Source organism: Prionailurus viverrinus, chromosome B1 (genome assembly GCF_022837055.1).
Source record: "Prionailurus viverrinus isolate Anna chromosome B1, UM_Priviv_1.0, whole genome shotgun sequence".
NCBI classification, from domain to species: domain Eukaryota; kingdom Metazoa; phylum Chordata; class Mammalia; order Carnivora; family Felidae; genus Prionailurus; species Prionailurus viverrinus.
Genome location: NC_062564.1, coordinates 192,667,111 through 192,678,758, shown reverse-complemented (window position 1 = coordinate 192,678,758; position 11,648 = coordinate 192,667,111). Strand labels below are relative to the sequence as shown.

At 32.1% G+C, this 11,648-nt stretch overlaps 1 protein-coding gene across 13 annotated transcripts in view; it reads right to left on the bottom strand.

Annotated features, from left to right (window-relative positions):
- The window catches only part of LCORL (ligand dependent nuclear receptor corepressor like), a 166,763-nt gene that overhangs the window by 26,635 nt on the left and 128,480 nt on the right, over positions 1-11,648 (bottom strand). For 5 of the 13 annotated variants that reach the window (XM_047855645.1, XM_047855641.1, XM_047855635.1 and 2 more), the window contains one exon: positions 7,787-7,880. The exons of 1 other annotated variant lie outside the window; for it this stretch is intronic. In XM_047855645.1, the coding sequence (XP_047711601.1) occupies positions 7,787-7,880 (94 nt within the window). Of the gene's footprint in view, positions 1-248; positions 310-2,311; positions 6,427-7,786; positions 7,881-11,648 lie in introns of those variants that run through there. 7 more of the 13 variants (XM_047855643.1, XM_047855644.1, XM_047855642.1 and 4 more) reach the window with 7 other exon arrangements.

Below are 11,648 nucleotides of genomic sequence, written 5' to 3'. Positions count from 1 at the left end.
TCTGATTAAAGATATGATTATATTTACAGATTGCTAATGTTTAGTGCTTTGGATGTACTAAGAATATTTAATGAAAGTGCTTCAGAAGGAGTTACATTTTTATAAAGTAGACATTTTAGAAGTTATTTTGATAATTATCAATCTGATTTAGTGCAAATAAGAAAAATAAGATGTAGGAGAAAACTTTAAAATATTTTTTCAAGGTACTGAAATAAAATTATTAATAAAAGAAATCTTTGCATACTTACAAGGAAAATTAAAGAATTTGGATTTCATATAAATAACAGAGTATCTTTTCTAAGATTAAGCTGCAGGCATTTTAACCTAATAATAAAAAAATTTAAGCTATTTAAAAATAAAATCTATTTTGAATTGATTTTAAATACTAAAGTAATTACATGAAGACTAAAGGCATTACTTACCTAATTATCTAATTTCAAATGCTGGAAAATGTCCCACTGAAGAAACTAATATACATCTAATTTTAACTAAGACTCAGGATTACTTAGCAACCAAGGCAGAAGTCTACAAAAAATTTTTTAATCCAATACCAGCAGCAAGAAGAATAAAATGTATTAAAAGAATTCTGTTTCAGAAAAGTATCTTTTTAAATTAAACATATCACCAAACTCTGTACATGAAAATAGCCTCCTATTCATGATTTCTTATGTTTGCTATTATTGTTAGTAGTTCCTGGTTTGTAGGAATTTTATTTAGGGCTGGAATTAGGATATACTGATTATGAAGTGCTACAGAAGACTGTATTTTGTTTAAATAAAGGGTTATTATATTCATATATATTAAAATTAAAGGAATTTTAAAATGAAAAATGAAATTAAATTTATTTTGCTCATTAAAACTGGCTTGTATCACAGATAAAGATGCAATATTTCATCTACATTTAAAAAATATTATGTTATTTAAGAAGAAAAAACACCAAAGTAAATTTTGAACACTAGATCAGAAGTTTTCTAGAAAAATGATAACTCTACTAGATTCAACCAATATTTCACCAAAACTAACATGTGGTTTGACAAAAAGCAGTTATCAAAGTGAGAAAAGATGTGAAATTGATAATAAAATGTTTTAAGTCCACAGACATGGCCCCAATATCCTTTCCTTTCCGGGGGAAAAAAAAAAAAAAAAAAAAATATATATATATATATATATATATATATATATATAAATAAATGATGGAACTGATTCTCAAGATTCACTATTAGGTAATTCAAAAAATATATGGAGAACAAGGACATTAGGAAATGTTAACTATCAAATATGAGGATATGTGATATTATTCTCTTTTCCAGCAAAGTAAAAATTGTAATTTTCATATAAGCAAAAGAAAACCCAAAAACGTTCTGATAGATGCACTTCAACAGTTTCTTTAAAGTTATGCTATGGGCTATTAAACATACCTGTGACTAAATAATTAAAGAGATTTTGTGTTTCTTAGAAAAATACATTGCACCATATTTTAAAGATTAATATGCTTTCATAATACTTCCTCAATGCTTCAATGTTTTATCTGTTAGTAAGTCAAGTATAGAAGTAGAAATAATTAAAACTAATGACGTGTTAACTATTCTGAAAACCACAAGATTTTTACATCTCTTCTGAGATTTCAAGGAAGTCTAAACTTTAAAAAGGTTTCTTATTCAGTTTATTACTTTTATTTTTATTTTTTCAGTTTATTACTTCCAATAATGGAAATTCCAAAATACCACAGTGGTCAGTAATTTCCATCTAATGGTATATGAAGAATAGCTTCATAAAGTTACTAACTGGATATTCAAGTATTAGATTATATCTGATACACACATATCAGATATTAGAGAACTAAATTCTCAAACTATAAAATTCCGTAATACTTTTATTTGGCTCCAAATTTTTTCTTTTCCATCTTTCTTGCAGTTTAGAGACTCAAAGAACACTCTAATATGAGTAAATAATAGTTGAATACACATAAATCTCCAAACTAGACTCTATTCTCAAGTGATTATATGTAAAGGTACCATAATCATATCTTTCACAGCTCCCTTGTTTTTAATGTTAAAATTTTTTCTAACCTTTTCCTGTTAGATTTACAAACCAAAACACCCTGCCCATTTTTTGTATGTTACTATCAGTTTTGCCCATTGCAAATTTTGTTGGTGAAATAGTTCTTTGGAGAAAGTCAACTTCTCACATTAATTAAAATAAAATTCATTCCTATAGTGAATCAAAAAAGTCAGTGTAGTCAGTTTTTTTCTTTTCTTTCTTTTCTTTTCTTTTACTGAATGAGTAAATCAATCACACACCAACAGTGTTGTAAATTTAAGTGCAAAAGCATTGAAGTGCTTTACTACAAATTACAACCTAGAAACACGTTAACTGAACAATTAAGATTCATACAATCAGATTTAGATATATAACAACACAAAGTAGGAACAGAATTACAGTACATTTACAACACAAGACAGATACATGAATTCATTAGAAAATATTGTAATAAATAATTCATGAATTATAGTGCAATTGATTTATGCATAAATATAACTAATTGCCTAACAATCAGTTTATATTAACAAAATCTGTCAAAATCAAGGCAGCCACAGAGTTTTACTAAATTACTGCGACAATGGAAATACTGCAATTAAAAAACAAATACAAGTATTTGTACTGTAAACAACTAAAAAAATCAGTCTCACTAAAGTTAGTATACAATTTAATATAAAATTGTCATTAGCTACCAGAAATGGTTTAAACAACTTTACTGAGCAGTAGTTTTCTAAAAACAGAGGCACTGTTTTTTCTTTTCCTTCTTTTTTTTTTTTTTTAAATATAAAATACTTGAGGAACATTCAAATAAGTAGAAAGCATATAAGGGTTGCTTTCACCTTCATTAAAAGTCTGCTGAAACTGGATTTTTCATAAAACTGTCAATTAATAAGTAGTAACTGGTAACTAAATTTATAAAGTACTTTGAAAGTTTAACATAAAGAACATCTTAATAGAATCATTGGGGAGAAGGGGAACCCATAAATTTCCCTGCCTTTCCTAGTTTGTATAATCAAAAGTTAACTCAATAATTAGAAACATTTTGTTTCTTTTAAAAGTTATGGGTTGATCATTACCTATAAACTATCAAAAAATATTTAATTTACTATTTCTGACCAAAAATAAATAATACAAATACTAAATGCTGCAAATTAACTATAATATTACCTATAAAACTACTGATCACTGTGAAGTCAATAGCAAAATGATCCCTGATTTTATGAATCCTGTAAAGTTTTTGGTCAGGTCATCTTTTAAATGATATAAAAGTGTTCTGTAAGTATCCCTTTTCTATAAACTTCTCAATCAATTTATTAATGTAAATATAGTGTGAGGAATAAAAAAGCTCAATATAAATATTATGTAATGCATTCAGGCCCCCAAATTTTGCAAGTAAAATTCTGTATAAAGAGGTCAATAAAATTGTGTTGAAACATTTACTTTATCTTTTAACTGTGTTTTTCAATGGGGGGGGGGAGGGGAAATATATTAAATAATCCAAGTTCTGGCCCTCACAAAATATGGCTTAATTCTTTAAAAAGAAAGATGACCCTGACATCTGCTGTTTTGCAATCCGTTATGTATACTTACTTGGAAAAAACAAAAACAAAAACAGAGCAAGAGGATTCATACCCTAGTATGCAGGTAACATTAAGCTGAAGAGGGTTCAGTGTAGCTCTAAGAGACCAAATAACTACTTGGTTGTGTAGCTTCCCACTCTTCAGTTTCTTTAAACATATGTAAGCAGTTTTTAAATGTAATAGCTGAAAATCTCTTTAGTATTACATGTATATGAGATTATTAGTTACACACAAACACAAGTGTAAAAACACAAGTATTTGACAAGGTGCACTTATTTTTTAAATTCAGCTTTAAGTATTCCTTTTGGACTTAGGAAAATTGGCTTAGAAAAATGATCAGAACCTGAATTTTAACAGAGAAAGGGGCACTCGGAGAATTCTGAATATATGAAGCAAATCCCCATTCTTTATATGGAGGCACATGCTTTATAACATTTTACCACTGCATACTCCATAAATCCAACATGGATACTCTGAACCACATTTTAAAACTGCTATATAAAAATTATTGGTCTCTCTTATGAGTCTGTAAAAGTTAAAATGCACTGCCCAGCTTCTAACTACCCAATTAGTAGAGTTTACATTACTGAAAGTTCAAAACAGCTTCAGTGTTAAATATCTGTAAATCTATTCAAGACCCTGAACAAACTGCAAATTTGGTTATTAGCAAAATGATAATGTATCGCCCACCAAAATGAAATCTGTAATTCATTTTGATAAACTGAAAATGTTTTGAAATGTCACAGCAGCAAATATATTAAAGTTACACTGAGGTTTTTCAATAGTAGGAGTGTGTCACAATCCTTAAAATTTAAAGTAGTCATAACATCAACTAACCAGCACATTTAAATCAAAATTATCATTCTCAAGCTTTTTCTGTGCACATTATAAACATGCTCTAAGTTGCATTCCAACTTTCTTTTCTAACCTTACACATTAGCTTATTTTTCAAATGAAAAACAAAATTAAATTATTTTAATAATTAAATTTAAATTACTTTTTGTTCTTAGTATTCCATCTTATATTAAAGGATTCTATAGCTGCTGGGGTTAACTATGTGTCAGTTTTCTTAAAAAGTATATACCTTATAAACCCCAACTTCCTGCAAATCAACTATTAAATGATAAATATTAAATTTCATTATACATATCATTTAAGGTTTTCTTTTCTATTCCTGGTGGATGCACTTGAGTGCATTTCATATTTCATAGAATACACTGTAGTGTACTAATACTGTATATATTAATTTTTCTTAGTATGGAGATAGCTGTCTATTTAAACTTTGATTGGTTGTCTGATATACTTACAATAGCCGTAAGTATATTATGTAAAAATGTTTACGAACTATTAATATCATATTTCCATTATAAGATGGTTCAACTGAATGGCTGGAGTGGTCTTTCACCAATAAAAATGTTTCACTCGACAATTACTTGTTTTCCCACAACGCTTTATGCTATTGACTACTAAAGAAAACCTGAATTTTTTCCACCTATTTATACAAGGATTAAATACAAACTATCAGAATTAAGTAAGCAACTATATAATTCTGTCCACAGTGAAAACCCTGAATAAAACTTTTTTTCAAAAGGCATGTAAGTGGTTTTTGAACTGTAAAATTTCATGTCTCCTGTCAGAGTGAGCATCTGTAATTCCCACATGTGTGTATACAGACACACAAATACACACCTGTGCACATACTCACACACACGCAAACACACATACACACACACATACACACACACACACACAAACATCTTCCTAACAAGTAATCTACACAGGCTTGCTGTTTTTGCAGCTGCCAGTCCCTGAATCTGTCATATTATATAACCCAGTGTCTGGTAATCGGAGTTTCTTCTTCGGAGGAGTCTTCAGTGTTCCAGATCTTTCTTTTACCTTGTATTCTAAAGTGCTGTGAGGTACCCCATAAATTCCTTGTGCTTTGGAAACACTCATCTTTCCGCTCATTACCATTGCAATAGCCTCTTCCATTATTTCATGATCATATTGGCGATAACGGCCACGTTTTTTCCTGGGCTGCTTATTATCTTTTCGATCCAATCCATCTTCAGTATTTTCAGAGGTTCCATCAACTGTTCCATTTTTAGAATTAAGACACAAAGGAGAGAGGTCCCCATGTAGAAAATAAGAGTCAACACTTGAGTGAGTTACAGGCCCAGAACATTCTACTTTGTTCTGTTTAGGGAGTATATTTTTCAGTTTTTGGAGAGCTGATCCTTCTAGGACTGGAGGAGAGGTTTTGGAAACTTGATACATAACATCCAGCAGACCAGGACCATCAGGTTGTGGTTTTGAAACAGAACTTACTCGGAGCTGAGGAATTTTTAACTGTACAGTAGGATGTGAAGTTTCATATTGTAGACTTTCATTTTTTTCTTTAAATTGAGTAACCATTTTCTGTAGAGTTAACTGATGGAGGTAACTGGAAGCTGTTGGGAATTTTAATTCTGAGGTTTCAAGTAGATTGAGTTTACTTTTTTCTGTGCGCTCTGCTTGAGCTCTTGCCCACAAGGCTACCTTTTGCAGCACTGCACAAGTTTCTTTACTGTCTTTATATGAGTAACTATCATTGAAATCTCGAGTTTTGTTTTTAAAAGATGCAGGCTTCCCTGCTGGTAAGGCTTCTAAGTGGAGAAGTAAAGTTTTTTGAGGTATGCCATAAAGTATGCCTGCTTTATTTATGTCCAGTGCTCCAGACTGAATGTCTTTCAAAGCTTTTGAGAGCAAACCATCTGCAAACTCAGCACTTCTTTCCACATAGTCCTCTCTGTTTCTGTGTAGTCTCCTGGATGGATGGAATGAAACGATGGTAAACTGATGCATGAGAGACTCTCACACAGCTATGGAAGGGAAGGGTCCACTCCTTTATTATACTCCTTGCTTAGGTAACATCACTGCTTATGACTCTTTTTAAGTCTGTGAGATGTAGTAGTTACTCCTTATCAAAGCAAACGCTACAGTCCTGGTAGGACAATGTGTCAATCATACGGTGGCCTCAACAGGCAGACCTTCCAAGAACATAAAATCCTAACTCAGTATTTGTAAAAATATTCTCATGATGTTGCTATTCCTCTGACAGATGCTTGCAGAGCAATACTTATAATTTTTATTTGTACAATTAGAGTTCCATTATAAAAAATACCCAAATCCTAAAGGAGTTTTTGTTAGTAGAAACGTGACGTTACCGCTAAACAAGTAATAAAAGAGTCAACCCCTTTAAAGGAAATTTGTAGCAGCAAGAATATTTCCAAACACAAACATCCCATATCTCCACAAGACTAATGTTTCTCTAGACAAAAACTTAAAATTTGAAACAAGTAGACAAGGTATATTGGGTAAAATAATTTGATACTATAAATGTTATCTCTATTTCAAACATATCATTGTAATTTTCAAAGTTTCTCAAACACAAGCTAACTGTACCTTAAGATTCAAAAGCTACTACAGTCTTAGTTGAAACAAATTACACTCTACATCAAAGATTTAAATGTGACAAAAAAAGCTTCCTATGCAGTTTGTTAATGGGAAGATGCAAAAGTTACTAAATAAAAATCCAAAAATCCAACAGAACAGCATTTCACTGCTAATTATTTTCACTGCTAATTATTTATTTAATTAATGAGAACTTTGAAAGCATGAAAGGACTTTTTGTGGTGCTTACTAGATATATATTATTATATATATTATATAAAGTTTGCCACCACACCTAAAGCACAGTGAAAAAAATGTAAACATTATAAGCTAACTGTAAGAATTAGTAAGTACAGTACTTTTAAAATTTGTTGATTGTTTTAAAAAAATTAAATAGTGAAATCACATATTTCCCTTAAAATTGCCTCCTGAGTACTGAATTTTAAATTTTCTTTACTCGTCCTGCTTCTTGGTTTGTAGTCTATGGTTAAGTTGGTAGTTCATTTTAGTAACATGAACTAAAGTTTGGTGATTGTTCTGATAACTTTTCTTTAACAGAAAGAATAAAAAAGAAAGAGAAAGGACGAATGAAAGGTATGAGAGACACACACTTATGAGTGACAAAAATTCTGGAGGAAAGCTATATATGTCATTCTACTCAAAGTAGTATTAAGAGTTCTCTGTAGAGATAATTTTATATTAATATTAAATTATATTTCCTAGATATTGCTTACCCAGCCATTGAATTTTCAGAAGAAGGATCACATATGGATGACTCTTCAGATTTTATGCTGGTTTTCTTTGTAGAGAGATCTAACACTCCATCCCCTATAATTTTTGCAAGAGAAAAAACTTTATATTTGTGACAAATAGGTAATCCTTACATTTTAACATTTCATATTTTGCTGATCTACTAATTCATGACCTAAAATTAACACCTGTATTTGACATGTGGCCATTACCAACTCATTTGGTGGTTTTAGCAACAGGACATGACTGGGAAGGCACTACATAGGAAAAAAGAACAGAGAAGGAGCTGGCATATCGTAAGTGATATGAAGAAACAAACAGGCTATGATACAAAATCTGTTTAAAAGCAACACTTGGTCACCTTTCCCACTGTTGTGCAGTGAACAGCCATTTAACTGCTTATCCATGATTTTTTTTTCTATTCAAGGCTGCCCAGATGATGCTCTGAGAAAGTAGGAATGATGTAAGTTGTACAAAACAGAGACCACAGAAAAAAATGATGATGAATAAGAGAACAATAACTAGCATTTACTAGGACTAGCAATATGTGGAACATATACTTTGGGTAGTAAACTGTGACTCTTATGTATAACCAATGTATTTTTAGAATTCAGTGTAAAATTTTACAGTTTTAAATAACTGAAACATAGAACAGTTGAATCACTGTCTATATAATATAGTGTTTATATCTGTTACTGAATGAAGACATAACCAGTAAGAATATGACATCTTAGGAAAAATAGCCTGTTAGAAAACAACTGCTTAAGTATTTATTAAAATGTAGTTATTTTTATTATTGTTATAATATTGAATTTCCATAAATAAAATCAATGATTCAGACATGTTAATCTGACAAATCTGAGGGACAAAAAGAATAAACATAAACTATGAATTGGAAACACAGCACTCAATAATACTGTGAATATTTCTTTACTGATAGTTAAAAAACTGAAAAGTTATAAAGAATCATTATAAGAAAACATATGTCTAAAAAATATACTAAAAAATTCAAGCTGGTTTAAAAAAAATTCAACTGGGTTTTATTGTTACCATATAAATTCATCTAACACTTAAGTGCCCTGCAAGATACAAATACAGGAAAATAAAACAGTCTTACTCATAACCTATTATTATTATGTATAATTCAATAATAATTTTATGGAGTGCTTACTATGTGCAAAGCACTATTTTAGGAATTTAGAAGCAGCAGTAACAAAGGTATAAAAATAAAAAGTACTAACTGTCATGGTACCAACCATGACCAACCAAACATGTTACCTGGGGGAAAGCTTCTATAAGGAACAGTTTGTACAAAGGTTGTGATACGGAATCATTTCTAAAATGTTTGTGGAATAGCAAAGAAGCCAGGGTGGCTGGAGTGGAGTAACCCAGGCTGAGTGAAATGAGATTAGAAGTGTAGGAAGGCAGGGGCGCCTGGGTGGCTCAGTCGGTTAAGAGGCTGACTTAGGCTCAAGTCATGATCTCGCTGTTCGTGAGTTTGAGCCCCACATCAGGCTTTGTGTGGACAGCTCAGAGCCTGGAGCCTGCTCCAGATTCTGTGTCTCCCTCTCTCTCTGCCCCTTCCCTGCTTGCACTCTGTCTCTCTCTCAAAAACAAATAACGTTAAAAAGAAAGGAAGGAAGGAAGGAAGGAAGGAAGGAAGAAAGAAAGAAAGAAAGAAAGAAATGTAGGAAGGCAGATCACATTAGGCCTTATAGGCCATAGTAAGAAATTTCTATTTTACTTTGAGAGAGACAGGAAAGGAGGATTGGAGTATTCTGAGCATAAGACTGACACAATTTTAATTTATGCTTTTAAAATCTGCTGTGGTGAGAATGGACTGCAAGGGGCTAAGGGTGGAGGAGGGAAACCTGTTGGGAAAGTGGTATGATATTTCTCAACTCTGGGCTTACACACTTTGTTAGTTTCCTCTGTTAGAATACTCCTAATCCTCTCTTTCTATCCCCACACTCCTAATTCTCACCAAATCTTACTCTCAATCATTCAGGACGCAACTTGGATTTGGTTGGTTGTCATTGTTCTAGGTTCCTATACCTGCAACACTACATTATTTAGCACTTAGTTGCTTATATACTTACCACTGTTAGCCATGCAGACTCTAAGCTATGTGAAGGCAAAGACCATGTCTATTTTATTCAGCCAGATATCCCCACTGCCTAGAATAGTGCCTGGCACACAATAAGTGTTCAGTAAATACTTGCTGAATAGAATTTGGAAGAATTAAAAGGGGGAGACCGGACAAGAAAACACAGAATATGGTACACAGTACCTTAAAAAATTGTTAAGGGAAGCATCTCATCCCATGCTATCCATGAAGCTCAATTTTTTATGCTTTGTCTCCAACTCAACTCAACCCTCATACTTCCTGTGTCCCTAACTACTTGCAGTTCCTCAAACATGCTATGTGGTGTCAGGTCTCTCAAACTGCAGTGCACGGTTCCCTCTGCCTAGAGTGTTCTACCTTTTCAACTTGTCAAACTCCTACTCATCTTTAAAGATCCACATGCTCCCAAGCAGAAGCAGATTTTTGTTTCCCTTGTGTCAACAGCAAGCTATAACACTTATGACACTGTCTTGTAATAACTGACTTATAGATCTTTTTCTCCCACAAGACTGAATTCCTCAGGCCAGGGATCTATTTATTTGTATTTCATAAAGAATAGAGTGCTGTGACCTAATGAAAGAAGAAAGAGAGAAATGTCCTTTCCTTTACTATCTCATTTCTCTTCTTCAACAACTCAATTTTGCTAACTCAAGACCTTATAAAATCATTTTCTTCAAAAAATCATTACTACCTAATTTATATTCAAATTTAACACTGAATTCATTAGTTTTGATTCTGCTCCTGTTTTATGTAGTTTGTAGCACATAAAACATGCTCTCCGTAAGTCTGTTATTCCTAGTCAATGTTACAAAATGAATTAATGAAATATCTCCAATTCTAAACTCTTCTAACAAAAGTAACACCAACAATAAATGAGTTAATTAAAAAAAAACACACAAAAAAAAAACAAACAAAAAACTCTTCTAGACTTTTGATAAGGTTGATTTAAAGTTAATTATTCCACAGCCCAGAAATAAGAAAAGGAGATACAAGGAACTCCTCTTCCTCCTTTACATTAGCTACGCAAATTAGGTTGTTGCTCCCTAGCTAGGGCAATAAAGGCATTCTTGTCCTTTTTGGACCACTCCTAGAGACAAGGACCTGGCTGGAGATAATTTTAAGGATGAACTAGACCTAAGTCCTGTTCCATCTTTAAGAGAGCTACCCAAATCAGGCTTATACTCCTGATTCTTCTTTTTTCGAAACTCTAAACAGTGACCAGAGTGAGAAATGCTTTAATTTTTTTCCCCCACAGCCTTGTCCCCATCCTAGGGTACCTATGTTAAACGTTTTGCTTTAAACGTATTTGAGAACTTAAGGAACACATTATAGTCTGTTATCCAGTTAAAATGGCAAATATACTCCTTCAGCATATTTCTGTCACACAGTAAAATCACTCAATCAATGAACACTTATGTAGTGAATACAGGATACATAAATATGCAAGTAAAGAATTTTTAGAAAAATTTTAGTTATCACAGAAAATCTCACTTTTTGTTAGCAGTGCCTTGGTCTATACTAAAGTATTTTGCTGATATCATGACTCCAGTAGCTCAAGAGCTAGAAAAACCATAAAGAGTCACCTCTAGGATTGTCCAAATTAGAAAAGCAAAAACAAGAAAAGGAGAGAGATAGCTTGGGAAGAATGACAGAAAATGAAAAGATCAGGAATGGGGGGTAAAGGGGATTTTCTTGCTCCTGCTGCTGATTTAGATCTAGCT